General features: G+C 39.7%; 1 protein-coding gene across 10 annotated transcripts in view; it reads right to left on the bottom strand.

Moving 5' to 3' along the window:
* ADGRD1 (adhesion G protein-coupled receptor D1) overlaps window positions 1-24,445 on the bottom strand; it is a 172,703-nt gene that overhangs the window by 23,712 nt on the left and 124,546 nt on the right. For all 10 annotated transcript variants that reach the window (XM_080405451.1, XM_080405455.1, XM_080405453.1 and 7 more), the window contains 5 exons: window positions 23,783-23,894; window positions 19,629-19,782; window positions 12,504-12,570; window positions 11,412-11,478; window positions 3,624-3,715 (listed from right to left, as the gene is read on the bottom strand). In XM_080405451.1, the coding sequence (XP_080261577.1) occupies window positions 3,624-3,715; window positions 11,412-11,478; window positions 12,504-12,570; window positions 19,629-19,782; window positions 23,783-23,894 (492 nt within the window). The remainder of the gene's footprint in view (window positions 1-3,623; window positions 3,716-11,411; window positions 11,479-12,503; window positions 12,571-19,628; window positions 19,783-23,782; window positions 23,895-24,445) is intronic.

Below are 24,445 nucleotides of genomic sequence, written 5' to 3'. Positions count from 1 at the left end.
CAGTTTATTGCTGTCTGTTGCCAAGAGAAACAAGCCTTGTTGGTAATATCCAGTTGTGTTGCCAAGTAACTTAATCTTTAGGGAGACTAAATATGCTCCAGTACCAGCACTTCTCAAACAGTAAATATCCTTTTTAACTGATACCATCATGGCTCATCACTGCATCTTTGTTCGGACAATTTCCTAAGGTAATCTCTGCTCAGTTACGGGTTGATGGCCTCAGAGGTGTGTTGTCACACCTGGCTCAAGATGCGCACAGACAGTATCCGAGTACAAACTGGGCAGTCTAGGCTTCCCTCAGCTCCTGGGGAAAACACAGAACTTCTAAGGCAGGTGAGATGAACACTTTAACAGGCGAGATCAACTGCATGGCAGAAGGAGCTGTTTCTCCGTGGACGGGGAGTCCAGGTGGAGGTGTTTTCAGCTTTACCAAGCTGTAGAGCTAGGGGAGACGAATCCAGGGTAGGTGCCCTCCCCTCCAGGCTCCAGCAGAAATGGAAACCAGTCCCTGCCAGCATGATTAAGCTTTTCCTTTGGCAAGAGGCAAGCCTGCTGACGAGCCTGTTCTGTAGAACCTGTAGGCTGGGATTTTCAGCCTGCAACAGCTGTTCATACTGGAACTCAACAACGTCTGCAAGCGCGAGGCTCTTTGTCAGGTGCTTAAAGGCAGACGTAAATACTGGCCTGAGTGACCAAGGGGAAGCAGGCTGGCACTGGCATCTCCCTCGTGCTTCTGCCACAGGCACTTCTGTCATTCTTCAGACAGTTTTGCCATGCCTCTTGGTTCATTATTGCTCATAAACTTCAAAACCCTGCTGCTTAAGTGCTATGATCCAAATTGTTGTAGACAGCAACTTACTGCTTCTCATTGTGCTTTCCACTTAGATTTCATTCCAGCTTGAAAAGACAGCACTGAAATCCCTCTTTTTTCCCTCTCAAGTTTATTGGATTGAGCAGGCTTTCCCTCCACAGCTCCTTGCACAGCACTTCCCATTTTCTGTCTTTGGCTTTCTGAAACCATGAACAACACAGGCCTTAAAAAGCTACTTCTACCTTATGTACCACAAACAAGTACAGCATGGTGACAAAGTCCTTTCTTGTCTCACCAAAATCACATTGTACCATTTTAATTCAGCTGTGTTTCTAAGAAGCGCGTGATAAATTCCTTCTAACATATTACAGCTTCCCCTTTGCTAATATCAAATGAACTGCACTATTCAGATGGATGCCCGACAGGCTCTTTATCAACTGCTCGTATTGCACAAAGCATTTTGCAGTCTTCAGTGATTCCTCCCTGAGCCAACTGAACTTGTTGATTAAAAACCTACCTTGTAGTCCTTGCTGACAGTGACTTTACAAACTACAGAGGTTATTGCGTTTTTCTGATTTCTCCGTGCTCTCCGTCACAGATTCCTTTCGCTGTGCGTATCCACTCTTACATGTTAACAACCTCTAATCAACATCTAGGATCCTTCAGTGGTTGGGGGCATGGTTTTTTTTTCACTATGAAAAACATTTTCCATGCAGCTGTCAGAACAGAACTCTCTTTTCTTTTGTTTTCTTCTTATTTGGAAAACAGTACCATGGACAGAATGATTTCATACTAGACATAAAACCTTCTCACTTGCATAAGGAATACTGATGACAAGAAAATGAAATCCAGTGGTACAAAGGCCTTATATTTCCTCTTTTTTCCAACAGACCAGTTACTTTCTCCACGACGTCCTCTGTATGTGAAACTCTAATTCATCGTGCTCACTGTTCAACCAGGGCATAAATACCCTCCCAAGATCTGATTTGGACAGCTAGTTAGGCCCTTCTCATTTCAAGTTTCTTCTGAGGACCCATTTCTGTACTAATATCTACAGAAAAAGAGCTATTCTGTATGTTCTGTTTACCTTCAATTTTATTTTATTGAATTAATTTAGTTCTATGAGGAAAGCTGTTCTATCAGAGCATATTTCTGCATAACCAATAATTTAACAATTGAATGCTTCCAGATATATCTTCCCATTGATTATAATTTTTCTCCAGCACCATCATTTTTATTAGGTCAAATCCTAAAACTTTATTTTTAAAACTACTTGGCACAATGAGCATCTCTTAGCCAGAGTGTCTGGAGAAGTCACATTTTCAGTACAGATCTCCACCATTCCAAATCTACAGCTGATAATATTTGAACTAAGAACATACACTCCCGATTAAATGGATTTCATCTTATTCCTAGACAAACCAGTCATAAACTGTTTTACTTACGCAAAAACACATAATTTTCTTTCAAAAAATAAGTGTGCAGGGTGCAGTATGTATTGAATCAATTCTTTATAATGCAAGTAAGGAACTACCTAAGTGCATAGAGCATTCTCTGTGGCTCCTCTTCTACTGATGGAGGTTGTTCCTTTGTCCTCCTAGTTCTGACAGCGTATACAGATTGGCATTGACAATATACAGTTACTTGCTTCCTAAGGTTCTGTATTTCCTTTGTATTTCTGAAGGTTGTAGGGGCTCAGCCAAACCAGAAACAGTCATTTTAATTCCCAGTCTTTTCATTTCACTACAATGTAATTCTTATAGATTTTTGTGTAACCTTATTTACTGTTTTTCTTTTTCTTTTGGGTAAGTATACAATAACTAAACTAACTTCAGTTTTGTAACTGTCACCTGTATTTAAAAATTAATGGCATTTTTAAAATTACGTAAGCCGAGCATAAAAATTATCCTTTATGATACCATTTCAGAGCAGTGGCACCAAATCCTTACCATACGACAGCCTGTGACTCAGAGACATTAAACATAAATCATCAACACATTTTTCTTTGACCTAGGTTGCATATTCCTTGAGTTACATACAGTGTCCTTTTTATACTTGGACTACAGCATCTTTAGGAGATACAAAATGCAAAATGGAATATTCAGCACCTTACTTTAAATTGATTAAACTATCTTCTTAGCTACCCATATGTACTACAGCTTTTAGAAATCAGAATTTGTCCTTGTCTATTCAGATGCAGCAATGTTTCTACCTTACATTTCCCCTCTAGCCATGCTAGCACTACATTTTAAAGATGATACACTCTAAGAAAAGGTCACCATCCCAAGAGGCTCCAGGCACCTTGATACAAAAACCTGCTTGAATTTAAGCACATGTTTAAATCCAGCATAGGTTTGTGTGCTTTGCAGTATCAAGAGAGTCTTAAAGATAAACATATGCCTAAATATACGTGAACTGGAGCTAGAAACAAGGTGTATCCTTTGAAGTTTCAATACCCCAGTACAGATGAATGATGCTCTGTGAGATTTATCTTCGAATATTGCAGGAAGAGGAAACACACCATTAATAAAAGGGAAAATCATGAATCAGCAAATGCTGGAGACTACAGTAATCCAGAAAACACCTTAGCTCATGCAGAACCATAGGCTTCATCCTGCACATTTGGCTTTCATAAAATCCAGGTTACCTGGGTGCATTCAAAAGATTGATACACCACCTTTATTTGCTTTTTACTAAAGAGGAATGATATCAGTGTTCTGGGAGGAGTCCATGATATGCGTCTGCATGATATAACATTGCTAGCATGAGATTATTAACTTGTTATAATGTAATTTGAATGAGAAAAACTTACTTCAAGGCATTGGCATCTCTGTGGACCTTGTAGTTATCTGCACTGATTCTTGAGATAACTCTTGTGACAGCAATGAGAATACCAATATTGACCTGAAGAAAAAGAAGGAACAAGACTTGGTCAGGAAAGTCAAGTGCTGACTGTGTCAGAGGGCCAAACTGCCCTACAAGTGTATTCTACAAAGACAACAGAAAATATGAACTTTGCATGTATTTGGCAAAAGAGGTTTCCAGTTTTGGACTGGTATAGTTTGACCTTTGTCAGTGGATGTCTCTCCCACAGTGTGTAGTTCTTGCTTGTGCTTACTTTCCTTCAGGAGCAGTCCCTGCCTGTTCAGGATAAGGCTGGACTGATACATTGCTTCACAGCTGAAGAAGCGCTCAGTGTCTCTACTGCACAATAAATACCCTTATAACACACAACCAGCTGACAACTTAGACAAGAGCTTCAGTAAACAGGGGCATGTGTCTGCATGCTCTTTGGTTTTGTGCTTGCATGTGCACAGACTTCAGAAGGCACCTTTCCTGCGTAGACTTCACTGTGTAATTCCTGTTTCTTACAAAAGTCAGCTTGAAGTATAAGCACAAGATTATTTTTAAGGAGCAATGAAGAAAATACGTTAAGCCTGAACTCTGTTTTTCAGAAGTCCTGCTCTTTTTGATGTCAGCAGAAACATCAATAAAAGGAAAAGAACCCCCACCAGCAAAGTAGGAAATCTTGAAAAGACTAACACTGAAAATGTCTAACAAAGGAGAGTTTGCTCTGGAGTCACAGGTGAAGAATGAAAGGAAATCTTTATCACTTAAAGGAAATGTGGCAAAGACTGTCTTGCTGTGCAAAGATCTTGGGTTTAAGGAAAAAATAAAAACAAAGGAGAGAATGTGAAGGTGAAAGACATATTCCCAGCTTCCTTTCCGAAGTTACACACCAGCTACAAAGCTGATACTTAGCATCAAGGTAAGAGCATGGGTAGAACAAAACTATCCTAAACTACAGAACAAAAAGAAAGACACTTCAAAGTAGTGCTGTTGCTCAGTTAAAACTCAATAATCATACTCTATTCTGACATATTTTAATTCTGAGAATGAGTCAACTAACGAATGTTTGTGTTTGATGCTCATGATTTCCTTTGGTATTTTTCAAATCTTCTGGCCACTCCCTTAATACCAGATTTCTAAGGGCAGATCATCAGCTGGTATAAAGGAGCAGCATAGTTGTGACAGTTGATTTCTGCTGCGGCTTTTTAGCCTGTCCAAAGAATACCCTGTGGAACTGACAGCTTTTCAATTACAAGTGTACTTGTTCAGTCAGCTTTATGGAGATGAACAAGAGGTGAAATTCAGTGGTCTTGGGTTCACTTTCCCTATTCCCAGCAAATCTTATTTTGTAAATTTCTTTTATAAATTCTTTGAGGTGGTAGTGAACATTTTTGAGAAACCCATTTATATGCTAAATATGCACGCTGACTGAAGCACCAGATGATGAACATGAACGTTCCATTTCCTCTTTTTCTCTCTTCTCCTTCAAACTCTCCAGTTTTCTGCTGCATGTCCAAATGATCATCATCATTACTCCTGCTTTTCATGGGAATCACAAAGAAAATGCCTTTCTATACCCTTAACTTCTTTCCTGACACATTATCTTTCAGCAGCCTTTTTTAGTTTTTTATCCAAAGTATCAGTCATCCCTTTTGACACTTCCTTGTAGATGTCTCAGTGATGGTTCCAAGTTCATTCTGGCACAGTTGCTCCATGATCCTTTTTCCTGATGCCTGCAGACAACAGCACGCTCCTGCCAGCCTCGCAAGCCCTTAACTGTAATGCTTTCTTCCATTCCTAATGCTTTTTGGACACTCCTAGATTTTTCTTTCTGCATAGCATTTTTAAAAATACACAGATTGTGCCTAAATAATCTATATTATAACAGTAACCCCCCAAAAATCCAATGAAGTAAAAAAAAGAGGAAACCCCCTTCTTCAAATTTTGCATTTCCTACATCTTACAGAAGTCAACAGAAGTTATGAAGTATAAGCGCCAACAAAGAATTGCTCAGAATCTTGCTACCTCTCTTTCAAACTGGACATGAACCCTAAGATCTGGCCATGAAAACGGCACAAGCAAGATATTCTCCAAGGAGACAAATCGGATGGTTTTCCAAAGCACAAACTGTTCTCTGTTTGCAGCTGAATTTTAACTTCTTTATATAAAATAAAATGGAAATTAATTTCCTAGGTATTTTGGATGGTCTAAAGTGGAAATCTAAAAAGGCCTTGAGCTTCTCCTCTTGTGCAGTCAGTGTGACTGTACCCTTTCCAGGGTGCATTATTAGTATGTTTGAAAGATGAGAAGGAAACGTTGTGATCTCACTGCTGATAAAAAACAAGGTACTTGTAAAATTAGCAATGAATCATCACACTCAAGTCCTGAAGTTCTATATTTAAATTTCCTGAACCACTTGAAAATTTTTGCGTAGTTATTTTGAGAAATTAATCTTATCCAGCCTAAATAAACAGATTAGCTACAAATGTCTTCCTTTGTTAATGTTTCGGTAAGTAAAGCATAGAGGTATTTCCCCTGCCCCTATAATGGGAAACCAAAATACAGCCACTGAATTGTTCCTCCAATGATTTTTTTGGCATCTGACGTAAGTACGTGGCCAGTGATTTCAATAAGGGAATGCTTAGTTGATCAAACACTCATTATGCTTTAACCTATATCAGAATGTTCAAACTAGGAAAATGAACATTTAGATAAGGGCACTCACTGTACATAGTTCCTATTTCTTACTTTTCTGAAAGGCCACATTACCTGACAGTTGCAGTTATTTTGCCTTAAAGTTGCACAGTGACAGAATATTTTTGCTTGCAGGTACTGGCCGCAATCTGATTTAAAAAAATAAAATAGCTAATAACATTAGAGCTTGTTTCTTAACTCACAGGACTCCTTTCAAGGCAGCTTGTCCAACCCCAGGCACTTGCAAGTTTCTGTGAAATCAGCAGGAGCTGCCAGTTCCCATTACTGTAGGCTTGATCCAAAGCCCACCAGAGCCCCTGGAAAGATCCCAATGATGTCAGGGAGCTCTGGCTCACTCTAGTGACAGCTTCATCTGACTAAAAATTGTCAGATCAGGAAGACAGTTAAACAAGTAAAAAGGACCTCTTTGAAAATCTCATCAAAATTTTCTCAAACCAGCTACAGTGAGACAAATTCTTTCCCTCTTTTTTTTTTTTTTTTTCAGGGATTTCACCTAGATTTCCTCCAAGTCTCATGAGATTTTTTTTCTTCAGTACAGTGGAGGAATCCCATGTGTAAAATCCTCTGATGTGGTGTGTTGCATCCTAGCCAAGAAAAGGCTTGGCAGCACAGAGGAACTTAAAAAAAAAAAAAAAAAAAAGGATAAAACATATTGCCTTAATTAAATCCATTGACCAGCTTTCCTCTAAAACCACAAACTATTTTAGGCTCCACTTCAGTTTTGGCCAGTGGTACAGGGAGTTATAACTGTCTGTCTCTTGCAATCTGAGGTTTAATATACTCTCTCATGGTGCCCGTTCGTTTGATCCTTACCACAACATCACTGGTAGCACACCAACGCTGCAAGGTGCTGCAGTTACAGCCCAGTGCTGGGGCACATCAGAAATCATTACTGGGTATTATGCCTTTCAAAACACAGCTAGTTCATTCAATTAGATCAATGTAAAAATTTGGGAGAATGATTTTGGATAGCCTAATTTCACTTGTCGCTATCCCAGAGCAACTACAAATGGAATAGACTAAACTGAGTTATTTTAGACTTCTGAGTCCATGACTTCATATTAATGCATGTAGTGTCACACCAGTCAGAGCTGAGTATCAGAGCAAAACTTTGAGGTTGGACAAGAAAATAAATACTAAATCTAAGGTATAACAGATCCTTGACTTCTGTTTCCTGATATTAATCATTGATTTTTAAATTTCTTACCATCTGTCCCCTTGTTCAAAAAAATGTTGCATGCTTTCCTATTGGTTAAGTAAGAAGGAATTTAATTTTAAAATAATGAAGGAATTCAATTTCAAAATAGTAAAAGTGCTCACAACTGAGTGCTAATAAGAAAAAATGAGAAGCTTTAGTAGCTGTGCTCTTTTTTGGACAGTAGCTCTGTCCATTTGTGCTCTAATCCACCACAGCACTTACAGACTTGATTTCAGTGACTCCAAGGAATCCTGCTGTCTCAGGGCCTTTAAACGCTATGGGTCCAATTCTGTCACCTTTTCCCATGATGAATGATGTCTAATAAGGGACACGGACTGTCACTTTTCAATCATTGGGCCTACCTGCCGAGTAATATACTGTTCAACATACGGAAATTATCCTAATTCTGCACTGTTACACAAAAGTATGAATGAATACCATGAGGCAACAGAATGTACTAAATCATGTTTGAACAGCAGGTATAAAGGAGAGCATTTTTTTGGTATATTGAATATTCATAAGCAAGTACCAACTGAAGACATCTGTGCTTGGGACCTGACTTCCACAGACTCCCATCTGAAGTCACTGGTTACAAAGCTGATGTCCCCACAGCAGAGAACTGTTAGTAGTATGCTAATGAAAATCATTTAGCTCCATAAAAATGCTGTTTATCCAAAAGACTTATAAAGAATCACCAGGAAAACAGCTACTTACAGGGAAAACAATATAGAGGACTTCCCACGACAGCTCGCTATCTCCCCCTGCATTGGATTGTTTGCTGTCTGCAGCACACCCATGTGTGTACACAGATGCTTTCTGCAGAATTTCATTAATTCTGCCGTATCTATGAAAACTCACCAAGGCAGCAGATGGTTGATAACAAACAAAGCTTTCTGCCAGAAGTGTTAATGTTTTGTTCCAAAAATTCAGGTGTTTTGTCAAGGCTGGGTTGGTTTTTTTTCCTTTGATGGCATGACCCAGGCCAACTTTGGCTGTGCTTAGTTTGGTTTTCAATAATTCAAATTAATTGCAACAATTTTTTGCAAAGGTTCCTTAAGAGGATGCAATAGAGGCTTGGGTGCTGTGGTTTTGGAGGGTGTTGGAGAGCATTCTTTAAACCTTAAGATGCAGGTAGAAGCCAAAAGACCTACACGAAGAAGCATCTATTTGCTTCATCACATCCCTTGACTCAAACCCCAAGGAAAGAGCACTTTGGGTAGAGGAATCCATATAGGACTGGGAGGTGCTGTGAATTACACCTCAGAAAAGTATGCATGAGTACGTCTTTCCCAGTCACACTCCCACCACATCATTCTGTTTTAAGGCTCCATGATGTCTATATTGCCTGTGAGGCTGTGGCAGGACAAAAGACGACTATGTCTGCCTAGTCTCTAGGGAGTGGGAGTTGAAAAGAGCAGTCCCCCTGATTTCTTCACAGCATAATCCTTCTTCTTGGCAGAGAGCAACTGTGCACAGAAGTAGGCAAAAAGTGCTTTTTGAGAAGTCTTTTCAGAGCTAAACACTAATTCATGCAACTAGTGGCTAATTTGTTATTTAAGGAGCACAGGCACACATGCACACACAAAATAGTGTTTAGCCTCATTATTTCCCTATAGGCACCAACACATTTTTCAGCTAGCACATTCAATGCCCAGAGAGAATAATCTGTCAGCTAGCTTGCTGCTGTTTTGCGCAGAGCTGGGTTTAGACCATTAACAAATTGCTCTATGTGGATCAACCTTGTGAGCTCACTCCTTTCTCTTTCTCAAAATATTTGTATCCACACAAGAACATAACTTGAGCTGCACAAATACTATATGTCATAAGCGAGAGCCACACAGTTAAACCCTTACTTTCACTGGCGAACAGCTACGCACGCAAATTGTTGAAAGCTGTGCTCACTCAGGTGAGTAAGCGTTTCACTATCTGGCATGTTTCGATTAATATCATCTTTGGACAGCATCTGGGAAAGATCAGATTTTACTGGTCGCATCTCATTTCCTCCTTTGCTGCTGAACCATGGCCAGAAAGCAAGTGCTAATGTGAGGAGGAGACATTTGAATATTAAGATTGTTTTAGTTGTTCTCCAGCCATCAATATCTACGAATCTTTGAATATAAACACACATAGGGAACGTCCAAGGTATTAAGTTTGTTGAAACAAAGTCCGGACCTGTTTAGCCAGCTCTAATCCAGTGATCAACATTTCTTATTTATATGTACATGCTTTCACCTAGGTAAAAGAAATTCTGCCCTTACTGCACAGGGACTGCCAAGCGTTGTCATTAATAATCTGATTAAAATGCTAACATGAGACAATTTCTGTCACATCAATACAGCAACTATTTTCACTGGTTTTTTAATGTACATTTGTATAGCCTGATTTTTCAGAGGCTGTATCTTGAGCAGAAGATGCTGGGCTGGGCTGCTTAAAAGAGGTGCTGATTTCACTGTATCCCAGGCAAATGTTAGGATGTCCACTCAGCTGCAGTGTAAAATTGCCTGTGATGGAAAAGGTCAGCCAAGGAGCCACCTTCTGCTTGCCAAATAGCTGTAGAGATACGCAACGGTAAACGCTAGTTCTGTATGAATAGCTCTCCTTCCTTCTTTTGGCTTGTGAGCAGGATCTGGGGGGGTTTCCTGTGTTATGAAATTTGGGGCAGTTTCTTTCTTTGTGCTTTCCACAGAAATCCTAGCTCACTTAGGGAAGTACAAGGTACCGTCATTGGCTCCTTTTGATGCTCCTCCATGCAGGTACTGAGGATCTTATTTTACCTGACTCCTTAAACACCACAGCAGGCAGACTGTGGTCTAGATTTGGGCTCATGCCTTTAAAATCTATTTAAAGCTTTAAAGACAACCTGATTTCACTAATGACTGAGTCTATTCCATGTTCATATTGTCACTCTGACATTATAACCTGCAGCAAAAATCGTAGATAACCTGATCAATTAAAGTATCGGAAACAGCGCTGAAGAGGAATAATCTCCCACTTAATCCCTGCAAGCACCCCTGACTCCTTAAGTAATCATAGTGATTAAGCTACAACTCACTGTAATTTAATGTGTGAGCATAATTAAACTGCTAGAGCATCCATGTATCATCATCGAAGCCAGGAATCTGCACCCTCCCCTGGAAAGATGATGTTCATTATAGCTGGCAGAGCTGTTTGCAGTAGCCACCTGAACCCTGGCAAATTCACCTTAACAGCCCTGCCTCATCAGCGGGCACGGAATTCAAAGGCAGAGGGATAGCACAAATTCCTCACCACCATAAGAAGACAAGAAGACAGGCACCTTTCATGAGCTCACCCAAAGGGTGACAGCTCATGCTACTGTTTTAACCCTTTCCTGCTAGCTTGCAAACTCTGCTGCTGATCATCCTCACTGATGGCATTTGCAAAAGCAAAAGCCTCAAACACCAGTGGGGTGGAATCAGCCTTTCAGCATTGACTGGTGTATATGAAACACAAGACACGGAGTTTGCTCTGTTGGAAAATCTTTCTGCGAATTATTAAAACTGCCAAGATTACTTGGTTCCACATGGTTATTAATGGCCCCAGCAGGGCGGTTTCAGAAGAGGGCTGTCCCCCTATTTCAGGTTGTATTTTTGCCTTGGAACAGTGAAATGAATAGTGTGAGAATTGATATGCATCAACTAATACACAACCATGTACCACACAAAAAAATCAGAGGAGGAACAACGTAATTCTGGACCAAACACCTCTCTTGTTTCACTGGCCTGGCACAAGGACTGACATCAGACCTTCAGCTAGTTCTGCTGTGTGGCTGACACAGACGTGCAACAAGAGAACAGCAGCGGCCGTGGTTTTACCTACCAGAATTACAAACAACGCTGGTGCCACAAAAGCCCAGATTGCTCCATTCTCTAGTGAAAGCCAGCAGCTGCAGAGAAAAATCAGAATGATTTTAGATAAAACACATGGTCATTTAATTAGTAATGTTCTTAAGTAAAAAAAAAGGAGACTAAAAGAGAGTGCAAAAAAAGACTGATGAATTTTAAAAGCAAGAGACATGATAGAGCATCAATAAGCTCTTTTCCGCTCACCCTCGGGAATCTGAGGCAGGATCTCATTTTGATTTGTGTCTTGTAAAGAGTCAGTGACAGCTACCTGCCCCAGCATGCCTTCAAATAGCATTAGGGGTGGAAAGATGGGAAGAAAGGAAAGGTTTTATTTGCTATTTGTTGTTCTTGTGTCCTGTATCACAGGCAATCATTTAAGTGCTGTGAGCGATGTCATTGTAGCAAAAGACAAATTGAAGCTCTCCCTGCCTTGCCTGGCTGGTGGTGAGGAAGAGGCTGGGAAATGTGCTGTCAGCTTCATGTCTTTCCTACAGCAGTGATGATACAAGCTGTTTTAACACACACACAAGAATAACCCTTGCTCCAGATCTGCTTACATTGTGGTAGGACTGATTCCTATGATGCTGGCAAATTTCAGATAAATTTGCTTTTCTTTTTCCAAATTAGAAAGTAACTCAATTTTCAAAGATTTCAACACTATCCATTCTAGATCTTCAGATGTTTAAGTGCAGTTTTCTTCAAAAGATTAAATATCTTTAATCAAAGCTTATTCTCATCTTGTTAGAAATGTTTCAGCCTGCATTCTACTCTGTGTGGGCTAAGCTGGGAGCTCACTCTAGGAGGCCCTGCGCCTCTGCAGCAAAAGGGAAAAATGGGCAAAATGCGTCAGGAGCTTTTTGTGCATCATCTCAGCAGTACAAAGCAAACCTGAGGCTTCTAGGTCTAAGAATATGCCTATACAACAGCTGGGCTTTTGCAGGCTGTCTCCCTTACTCCTCAGCAGGATCTTGCAGAACTACAGCCCTGTTAACAGATCAACGAGTTTTTCTCCCCATCATATTTTTCATCCTTATTGCACCTGGAGTGAAGACATTTTCATACTCACTTGCCACTTTCTCCATAGCTGTCTGGGGACGACGTTGTAGAAATCACACAAATGACCAGCGGGCAGCCTGCAAAAAGGCAAAGTCAACGGTGATATTAGTAACAAAAGTAGGTTTGTTTGTTACATCTTCCAGTAAACCCTGCAAGTTCAGCTAGATTTTGTACCGACAACAGAACAGCTCAGAGTAATTTCAGAATTAATTCTAACTTGACATCCTTCTGCAGCTGTGCAATACAACATGTTTTAATCAATTAATGTCAGACAAACAAAATGACTTGTCAATAAAGCACTAGTTCAACAGTTAAACCGACAGCACTAGTTTCATCGAGAATCATCGTAATTTCATTGAGAATCATCGTCCTTTTTCAGGTTTTTGTTTATGTAATTTCCGTCTCATGCTATTCCAGCAGTGATATCCTGTGGAGCAACATCAGGCTTGTTTTAGCCGCTTTCCCCTAGGTGAGCGCACCTTTTCAAGAATTCAAAACCACCTAGAAACTGAAGTCGCGTTTCTCACAGGGGTGCATGACCAGCAGGCATGAGGACAGAATCGACAACATTTCGTTATCTAGAGCATTACAGACAGCAGCAAGAGACAAGTTACAAAGAGAGAAGCAAATTCAGATCCCGCTCAGATGCCCAACCAAGACTTATTTTAACATAAATACGTAAGAGGTCTACAAGATTTCTGCGTTTAAACTAGACTCTGTTTCCAGAGGGGTTTTGACCGTTCCAGTGTCCTGCACCCCAGGAGGTGGAGTGCTGCTTTATGGGACTACACAGGAATGACACCGCGGCAGGCAGTGATGGTCCTGCTGTCCGGGGAGCTGGTGCCTCGGGCCCCGGCACTGCCATACCCGGCCTGCCAGTTCAGCACAGCTTGGCAGGCCAGGCGCTGGGGAGGAAGGAAGGAAGGAAGGGTTTATCTTGCCAGCAGTTCTGAATATAGGAAAATCTCATCCCTTTAAATATTAGATGGCTGTCTGTTAATTCCCTTATGATTTCATAAAATGTGAAGGTTTGGGCCTTTATCATCTTATGGAATTTAATAACCAGGTCCCAGACAGAGTATTAGACATGACAGCTTAAGGTTTTGATTTTCTTTTGAATTCTTCAGGTTTTCTGCATGAGGCTTTTACAAAATTCTCTGTCAAGTAATTTCGGCTTAATCTTACCAATATCATCCTCAGAAAATTCTGTGAAGTTTTCCTGTACTGGCAGAACTATAATTTTTGGATGAAGTATTTTCATTCTTTAATGACTGTGGCTAGAAGCACCTTGCATTTATAAATAAGACACTCAGTACTTAAGAAGCAGCTCCTATAAGCACCGTTTAGGTCTTAAACTTTGGAATCCATTCTGCAGGATGCAGTTTAATATCTTGTGAATTAGATTTTGCTCTCCCATGCTTGTATGAATCAGGAATAACCCCTTAGAAGTAATATTTGTGTAAGACTTAAGGAAAGGCAAGATTTTAGTTTATATCAGTTGTCTATTTGAGAAAGGAAATTCCTACACACATTTGAAGAAAATGCAGAATAATTACATTCAGCAGAGCAATTAAGCACAGACATAAGCCTGCCTGCTGAAACTCTGTCTGCCATGGGTATGTGAGCTACCTGGACTACAGGTCCCTCGGGTATGCCTACCCACTCCCAGTCACCTCTTCGGCTGCCGAGCAGACATTGTGGGTTGGCACTGTTTGTCTTCTGATGCAGGTTGTCCTCCCACGACAGGGACTTTGTCACAGAAGCAAAAACACCTGTGCCCAGATGCTCTCCTTTATATAGCTAGTCTGCCTTTTTTTCCCCTGCAGTCCAGTGCTGAATATTCGAAGGATTTGGCATGACTCTTTTATCAATTTTAAATGGCATTGAAGAAGAAAATTAAATACAGAGTTCCTTTGGAAGATAATAAAATTTATGCAGATGAAACATAGAGCAGTCATCTGCATAAAATGAGCTAAGTCAGTGAGAATAAAATGGTCTGCGGCCTATAGCACAATGTTTGCCTTTTCTTCGCATTGACAAAATATTAAATGAATAATGGCAACGGGAGCTTGAAGGTTTTGTTACAGTGAAATTGGAGTAGTTTTCCCTTAAGAAACAACCACTCAATAAATTCCGTAAAAGTTTTAAAAAATGTATTTAGCCTAAGGGGGTCATAAGATTTGATCTGGGCTGAAGAATTCATATGGATTATATATTATACACAAAGTAAGTGTGTTTGCTTAATCTTTTTGTCAGTAAATTTTAGAAATTACATGAGGGCTGTGCAGGTTAGTCTACACTCATGACAGGTAATGTTAAGCGTTGTGCTGGCACTGGTGAGAATCCATGAAAGAATTACGGTTATGGTTTTTTACTTTATCTGAATGTTGTCTCTGTTAGCAGATGCTACAAATACACTCACCAACCCTATTCCAAATGGCCAGATTTATGATGCAACAGACCACGCTTTCCAGAGCACAGTATCAGATGAAAATGTTCTAGCACACCTTTCTGGCAGCTGATCTATGGCACTGGTGTCACCTGTGTCTCTGCTGTCCTAGAGCAATACAGCATCACATTCAAACGGGGTAAATCAGCTCACATGGAGCCATGTGCTGCTGCAGCTCGAGTACTCCAGGTCCCCATACGAGCTAATTTAAAGCTGCCTTCCAAACACAGCATCAAAATACAGCCTGCAGAGCAGGCATAAGCTCTTAATACCTCGCACAGGAAGCCAAATAACACAACTCTTGCTCAGACAAAATTCTCCCTGAATTCAGCCCAAATACAGTCACTAGGGTGAAGCCTGAAATTAACGTCAGCTAGGTCCTCTTCTTCAGCATTAAACTTCACATCTAACTCACTAGCTTCGTGTTTCTTAGGCACTAATGATAAATAAAATGGAAAAAGCCTGTAAATCTGTATACTGTATTTTGAAAGCTTCTGTATCTTCTATACCTAGCAAAAAAACAAAAACAAACCACAGACAGGCTATAGAAACTCCATGGCAGACAACTCAAAGCATTTTTAAGACATTAATTCTAAAAGGCATAAATAAATACATCATTGATTGAGAAAGATGGAGCATTAGACACGAATGAAAGTATATATTTTTTTCTAATACTGAAAAAATCTACTTTGCTCAATAGGGGAAAGCATATTCTTCCATTTATAAAATAGAAGTTAATTTTCTGGGAGTTTCTTTTTCTTCTGCTGCGTTACATTACATCTGTGCAGAAGTCTGGGACTACAACAGGCAACAGCAAATAAAGAAATTTAGGTCTTTTGACAGCTCAGAACAAAATCTCCATTTTAAGGCAGTCTCTACAGGAAAGGAAATTGTCTGAAACAGAAAAAACGTGTTAAGGCCAAAGTGCCACAACAAAATCTTGAGTATCACAAACTCTGTCATCACTGTCCTACAAATAGGTGGGTGGGAAAAGTTTGCTAGAATAATCTGTGTGTTATGCTGAACCACCAAGGCAACAAAGTATTTTTTTTCCCCCCAGTGTCAATGTAGTTTTAAAGGTAGGATATTATCACCTTCCTCAAATTGTTTTCCTTTGAATTCCTGACAACTTCTGTCTCTGAAGTAATTTTAGCACCCTTGGGACTAAAGATAATACACAGAAACTTCAATCAACTCTGCGCCTTTGGTATCCTCTCTCTCTGATTACCACTGAATTCATTTTACAAGAGTCATACCTCTCAGAAATCTCAACAGACGTTAGGAGATCGATGATACTCAGTGTGGAGTTCCTTGGCCCCATCTCCATTCCCTGCCTCAAGTGTCAACTGGTCATAAATACAGACTTTGCAAACTCTTACACATGCACTTAGTCCAGTGTTCCTGCTTAAATAAGAATGATGGGGCTGAGTTTTTAAATTCAGGACTGGGGTTTGTCATTATTCCAGGAACTATGAGTTTGCAAAAGTCAAATGCATTCACACTTCAATTAAAAGCAAAGAACGGGGAAATGAACTATCTGTTTTGAGTAACATAACATGAAACATCCTTCTTTTCAACTTTTTTTGACCATCGTTGGTCAGTGCCAAAGTATAAAAAAATGGCCATTTTTATTAGATACTGAAACGTGTATCTAACATGGTCTCAGGATGGCAGAGGAATGCTCAGCTTCTTTTGACAGTTTGATTCAATGTAAACCTACCCTCATTTTAAGACCCAAACAAAATAATTACAGCACAAAACCTTTTTAGCCCCTTTTCCCAGCCTTGCAAGACTTCTGTTCAGATGTGGGGATTTTATGGAATATATATAATTATTTCTTACTATACTTTCGTCAGGTTCATGAAGGAACAACTCAGACTCTACCCCGTAGAACATAAGCTCACCCTGCTGCTGAAGGCAGTACTGATATTGGATCTCTAACTAAACATTTCTATTCCTATTCAGTGCCAACATGCTAACAAAAGAGAAAATGGGAACTGACAAACTTAGGCATCCTTTTAAGTGTTTAAGCAGTGAACACTGCAATGTGGATTTTCCCCCTAAAAACACTGTTGTCCAGCAACATTTATTACCAGCTGAATGAGCATTGGAATTGCATACCAAACAGCGAGCTGTGATGCTGTTGACTGAATGAAGGTCGCCCTGATACTTATCAAGAGATAAATAATTTGGAATGCCATTGCCTAGCAAAATTACCTAAGCGATGTTCAGACTCACTTGCAGCAATGACATGATGTCAGATATGATTAAGGAAATTCAATGTTTAATTCAAATGCAAATAGTTTGAGATTGAGATCGGAAAAAATAGAACAACACAAATCACTTTCCTAGCAACATGGTAGATTTACTGGATTTCAGAAAACATTTTTTTTTCCAAGTCACTGTAGGAGTAATAATTGGAACGTGCTTTCCAAAATCAAAATATTTGTCAAAAAAGGGCTTTTAAAAGGTTTACACAGAGAAGCGTATTACTGTTGCATGGATGATGTCTTCCACTATTTGTCTCCAACAGTACCTTTGCTACATTTAAACAGCTTGCCACTGGGTTTCTCCCATCCTTGCCAAGAAAGGCATTGCTAGAAGGACTGATATTGAACCTTGTGCTGCTGGTGCCTCCTCTGTTTGCCACATACATCTGTTCTGGTGACAACAACTATTGGGGCTGAGGGATTACGGTCCAAAGCATTATTCAAAATAAGACTGAAGAGACTTTTTAGTAACCATGTTTAACATCCCATTGGGTTACATATGAATAGGCTATGTACTCATTGTGCTAATTACTACTAATTGAGTGGTAGCAATCGTATTGCAATTAAATGAGGCAAAATGCAATTTCTAGTACTATTCATATTGCAGTCAGCTGCCATATTTATCCATGTGTCTTCTAAATCACTTTGTTGATCACTGCCATTTTACAGTAAGTAAACCTTACACAAAATGCCAGAAAAAATAGGTAAAGGCACATTGCAGCACATATAAACCATTAATTTATTTCCATAAAGTAATTAATGATTGATTGTAAATTGAGTTAATCAAAGCATCTGCTATAAGCGAATACCCTACTGAATTAAATGTCAGTTCTTAATTATTTTATTGACTGTTGAAGCTTTTTACATAGTATTTCTGAAGGAGAAAAGAGTTCTCAGGGGCTTATGAGAACATTTTCTTTAGTTTGATGCACTCATATTTGTATTCCATGAGTAAGCTCTTTATTTTTTAAAGAAATACAGAAGAAACCAGACTAAAATCAGCAGGTTTCTCTACATTTAGCACTGAATCTAGAAGAATCTACAAATCTTCAATGTCTTCAACCCTCAGCCTATCTAGGTTCTCTTACTTTTTGGTCTATGTACCTGAAAAAAAATGGGGGCGGGGGAGGGGGGGGGGGGGGGAGAATATTTTACACAACTCTACTGAAAACTCAGCAAAAACAGCTTTCAAATGTTTTCGGCAACCAAAGCTTTAAGGTGCATATTGTTGGCACACAAACCAGCCATTCCAGAGAAAAAAACTAACTTAAGGCAACCAGGACAAGGACATGCGTATGCGATACTCTTGAACCTGTTGCAGAGAAACAATGAAGGTAAAGAAAAAAACTCCTAACTAATGAAACTGCAGTTTGTCCCCTCAATCTAGCACATACCATGTTCACCACAGCACTCTATCAAATGGCCCTTAGACAGAACTGCTGTGAAAGAGATTTTAAAATGAAAGAGGAGTAACATACAGAATAAAAAGTCCATATTAAAAAAAGGACAAGTAAGCAGCTGTAAGTGAACAGCATTACTATCACCCATGTCTGCATGGTGCCAATAGATACTAAATATTCCAATTCTGATGGCAGTAGGTCTTTATTATTGGTATATCTGGTTTTCATTCAGCTTCCAAATAAATTCGAGGGGAAGATAATGCATGTTTTAACATTATTTTGAAATTATCTGTAATTACATAGATATTCCTTTGCTATCTTTTCACATGTCTCCTTTTGACTCAGTGTATGAGGTTTTCTTCTTCTAAACGTGGAGGTTTGTCAAGCATCATTGCTGCACTTCAAGGACAGTGAAAGCAAGCTAGCTTTCATCTGCTGTGAAAAGTCAAACAAAATACTTGGTTTCGACTCCTCAATATGCGCACTAATTATGCTTTCGTTTACTGCATTTAAAAAGCTGTGAATTGTTATCTGTGAGATCCCTGTGTCGTAGGACGACTTTTTTATTCTTAATAGTAATATTGAGGTTCTGTGCAGCCTTTTTCATCTAAGGATTTCAAGGCACGAAGCATCAACTAATGAAGTTTCGTGATACTCCTGTGCTAGTCTGCCAGCTTTTTAGGTGTAGTTTGCAGAGTATGGATAGAATACGCCTGTGTTGTGAATTAGAACCAAAAAGAGAACTCGCCAGTACAGTGAGACCTCCCTCCCACACTCCAGCTACTGATTTGGTAATTAAGGATCTGATCTGGCCTAGTGAGGTCATGGAATTCACTGCAGTGGAATTAAGTTTAGGACTATACATTTTAAAGTCTGATTACAGTCAGAAAATTATCCAACAGACCTACTCTCAGTAAGGCAAACTATGACCATAAGTGGCAATTTTACATATGCTTCTGAATACAACCTTGTGCTACAGTAAGCAGACTTAAAGCAAGAAGCTACTAAATGCTTACCCCATCCGATTCCATAATAATACAAGTGCTTGCTCTCTTCTGATCCAAATACTTTGATGACCATACTGTAAAGATGAAATCCTTCCACCAGCATCCATGCAAAAGCACTCAGGAAGAAAAAATGAAGGAGAATGGCCAAGATCTTGCAAGGCACCTAAATTAAGAACAAAATTAAATACTTTACTTCTTTGTGATGCAGTCACATTTTTTTTCAATTTTAGGGTTTGTTTTTTTGGGGGTTTTTTTGTATACATTTACATACTGAATGCTAAATTACTGGAATAAAACAGTTTTAAAAACAGAGCACTAGAGAAAATTTCATTTTTATGCAGTGTTTTCAGATGGCTTCAGAGTAACAAATCCTCTTACCTTTTAACAAAAAACAAAAAAACATTGCCAAATGTGATGTGGAAATCCAAACTGATCACTTATTTATAACAGCAGGAGCAAAACTCCTCCTTAAAGCATACAAAATACTTAAGAATTCAAAAGTGAAGGGTCAACATCCTGCTGCTGAGCCTGTAGCAAGTATAGGAGAGTCAAGGAAGTGGGGGTACAAGCATTGTCTTGTACCCTGCTCCCTGTTCTGTGATGGTAGAAAGCCCAGCCATAGTTCATTTTCTACAAAGAAATGGTAGGAAGTCAGTGTATCAGTTAAACTTGAGTGAAACATGGAAATTTTAAAATAAGGTGCCATGTTGAACCTGCTCTTTAGTTACACTTCACCATGTGGCTTTCCTGCTGTGCTGTTCTTCATATCAAAAATAGGGTAACACATAAAATAAATTGCATTGTATTCCAGGTTATGTCCTGGTTAGAAGTCCTATAAAAGTCTCATATGATCCTCCATCAGTGATACCAATATAGCCGTTTCAAAAAATTACAGCAAGCTATCACTGGCTCTCCAGCCCTAACTGCTCTGTGGTGGGCATCTGGTTTGCCTACCTGTTGGAATTCTCAGTTTCCTATAGCTGATGTACCAGCTGTATACAAAGTCATGTTTGCCAAGAACACTTCTAGTGAATCAGGCAAAGAACTGGAAGCCTTCTCTGTAGGGTGTTTACAGACTATTTGAATTCTCCTCAATAGTCCTTTACTCACTACGTGCTATCAAGATTCTGGAAATAGGAGCCAATATGAAAGTTTAAGCAACAGAAAAATACCACCTAGAAAGTGAGCCCACCTGGTGTAAACTGGACTATCTGTTTCAATTTAAACTATAACATGTTTTGAAGTGAAACAAATGCTGCCCCTAAAAAAAGGAATGCCATGACTAAGGCAGTGCAGCACAAAGTAAAAACATCCTCTCGAGTCCTGTTCACACCTGCCTCGGTGCTTACAGCCCGCTGGGGGCTACAGGAAATGCAGTCTGGGCTTAAGACCTGGCTTTTCCTTAAGTTGCTCCTCAAAGAGTTCCTTACATTTTTCTTTAAGTGTCTTATCAGCCGACCTTACAAAAACAGGAAAACCTAATTCTTTCTTCTTCCCCACTCCTCACAGCACATTCTCCTTTCACCACTAATTGCTTTTTGAGGATGTCTCACCACAGGTGGTTTTGCTCATCATACAGTAATTGAACAGATGTGACTGCCAACGATTTTACCACAAGCTAACCTTGTTTGGTTTGCTTTCAGTTAAGGTACACTTTAAACACACTCTTGGAATGAGTCCCAGCTATATCTCAGCTTTGCATCTTGTAGCACACCGATTGTAGTCATTCTGCTCTGTAGTTGTAACACCCCTTCCATGACACCTACAGAATTTCAGTGGGGTTGCCTGCATACAGTCCATGTAAATGGGAAGATATTTTTTTTCTTTTTCTTCACGGTTTCCCTTCCTCACCTGGGCAAGTCACAGCAAGGTATCCAGGCAGGTGGAGTCTGTGTGCTGAGGAAGCATTACCAGTAGGAACCAGCTTGCTGCCACAGTGGTCTTCAGAGGTTAATCATTAGTTCCCTTTGTTGCATTAGCTTAGCTGCCCCATAGCAGACGGTATGTACATGATTTTTTTCAACTGTAAGACTTTACCATATTGTGCCCTACAAGTACTGCTGTTAGAGGGGATAGGGCTGAAATATCCATGGATTCTGTGAAGTGTTTCACTTTGGAAAGCCCATGGTATAAAACAGCTCTTGGCTTCTGTGTGCTACTTTCAATTTAACTGAAGTTTTCAATAGGTTTAAAAGGAATGAAAATGGGCACCTATTAAACTGCAACTTAAGCCTATGTGAGCGTTTCACAAGCTTAGCGAAACAAGCAAGGCACCCATGTGTAGGCGAGGCACAGTATGCATGTAGGTGGGCACTGCGACAGGTCTCTGGAGAACACGGGCTCTACCTACATCCAGCTAAAACCAGGAAATGCAACTAGTATTTCACAGCATTTTAAAAGGACTGGAGGTGATGCTGGCCTTGATAAGGTGTGAGGAGGCTGTGTTCAGGATTCTTTTAACGCCTTATTTCCATAGTCTTCAGTTTCAGGTTAAATCTTTTGCTGCTTTCCACTGTCTTCATTTCATTTCCTTTCTAAACCATTCCCTACCATTTTCTCCCTTCCACATTATCTTACTCATTCAGGACTTAACCTGAATGTTAAGCAGCAAAAGAGTATGAACTCAGTTTTACAAAGTGCTTTTTAGATCCTCAGGTAATAATAGCCTATGTATAACAGATGTGATTATTATTTATAAACTTAACAGAAGTTCAAGGGATCCCATTTGAGTGGAATACATAAGCTGTTGTATTGGCAAAATGAAGAGTGTGCAAACCTTGTATTTACTTGCACCGAGAAGAAAAAGAATAAAGTATTAATAGAAACTACTCACTGCTTGTGAAAAGTACTGTGGAGCAACAGCTGGTCATCAAAGTAGGCAAGTTCTGACCATTACAAAAACAGAGTACACTGGAAGATTATTTTTAAACCAGGTTTTGTTTCTGCTTCTTGCAGGTGGGACTTCCTATCAACGGACCTTACGTTACTTTAAACAGCATTTTTTAAACACAACAGTGGAAACAAATCTGTTTTACTTGTGTGTAATATTGTTAACTTGGCATATTCGTCTTAATCTAATGCAGCTGTTTTAGATGCCAGTTCTAATGGTGCAGATCCTGGTACTCTGCATAAGGAATTCCCACCTGTAGTAGCAGATCCATGAAATCAATATGTAATTTCAAGATCCAATCTACGTGACCAGGCAGAAAAAACCTGTACATGCAGAGACCTTCAGTACCATTTAAGCAGTATGAAGGTGTTTGTCATTTGCTTAAGTGATTGCCTTAGATGCCTAGAGAAGTATATACGTGTTTTACAATACCAAGTATCTCAGACTAAACTGTTACACAGCGATATTTAGAGGTGATGCTCTCTGTCACCTCATATTTGCTATACCTTTCTCACTGATTATTACTCAGGCAAAATAAACATAAGTGATACTTCAAAATCTTCTAAATCTCCAGAGTTGAGATCATGGTCAATAAATCTGCTGTTCATAAAACCAGCATATTCTACCATACAAATAAAATTTTATGAGCAAAAGCCAAAGACCTTCTGCTTAGCTCTCCAAGAAAGCAGAAGAAATGCCACGGGACCATCAGGAAGCTTATTGGCTTCCACAAGAATAAGATGACTTTTTAATGTGGAAACAAAACCCAGCACACTTCACCACAGCGGAGAACAGACAATTAAAAAAAGCAACACCCCCCCCCCCCCCAAAAAAAAAAAAAGAAACAACTCAAAATCCTAACAGAAATACAAATACCTTACCTAAATACAAAATTCAAACCTTTTTCTCCAGTCCAGAATTCCTACAGTTTTCAATACAGAGAATGGATAAGAGAAAGCACAAGCCACATCAGGCAGAAGTCAGCCATGCCATCTGAACACACAACCGAAATGTACTCCACTACTCTGGTGATTTTTCCATTTGATGGGTGCATATCTTTCAGTTTTGCAAATATCTTGACATGGCCAGATACTATGATAACACTATGTGGATGCAGAGGCAGCTTTATGCAGTGTTGTAGGATGTCATTTTTGGCTAAGGCATGTTGAAAATAGGAGGTGCCACATGCACGATGCTTTCTTGCTTGTGGCACATGGCATTCATTCCATGGAGGTGCCCTGCAAAAAACACAATCACACTTTTTAGGACTTACCATCCCAGGGCTGAACTGAAAGCTGATGAGAAGCAGGATCTGAGCCACCAAGACAGCAAAGGACAGATTGGCATGGATATGATAGCGCTGGTTGCGGATGGTGCTGACAGACCTGGGAGAAGGTAGAAAGACACATGAATAAAGCAGTATTCCAAGAAGCATGGGCTTATGATTTATCTGCAAGCATTTTGATTGGCTTTTGGTCATTCATTTTGCTGGGATCATCATGATCTCTTTCAAGCATTCCTTCCACCAGGATGGAGTGGTACCTAGCTGGTTTTTTTGATACTCTGCTGCTGTCCTGAAGGCAGCAGGAAGACTGATTTGCACATTAACTAGCTCTGCTGATGACTTGTGATAGAATATTAACAAAGGGCTTGATCCTGAATAGTGCTGTGCCCTCAAGGAAGTCAGACCTCCACCTCACAGAAAGCATACTGCACCTTGCACCATCTAGCCCACACCGTGCCATCGAGTTTCTGGTTTTATTTTGTTGGTATTTGCCTGTGTTACAAATAAGGGAACGTGAAAAGGCACTGGTTACAATTTTGACTTTACTATTACCAGCTTTTGAGCACATGAACTACAGCTGCTTAGATGGATGGGCAGTGCCTATCTTCGCAAGACCCAGCCTTGATTACAGCATCATTTGAACATTATCTG

This window comes from Falco punctatus (assembly GCF_963210335.1).
Source record: "Falco punctatus genome assembly, chromosome: 1".
Classification (NCBI taxonomy): Eukaryota; Metazoa; Chordata; class Aves; order Falconiformes; family Falconidae; genus Falco; species Falco punctatus.
This window is presented reverse-complemented; position numbering and strand designations above follow the sequence as displayed.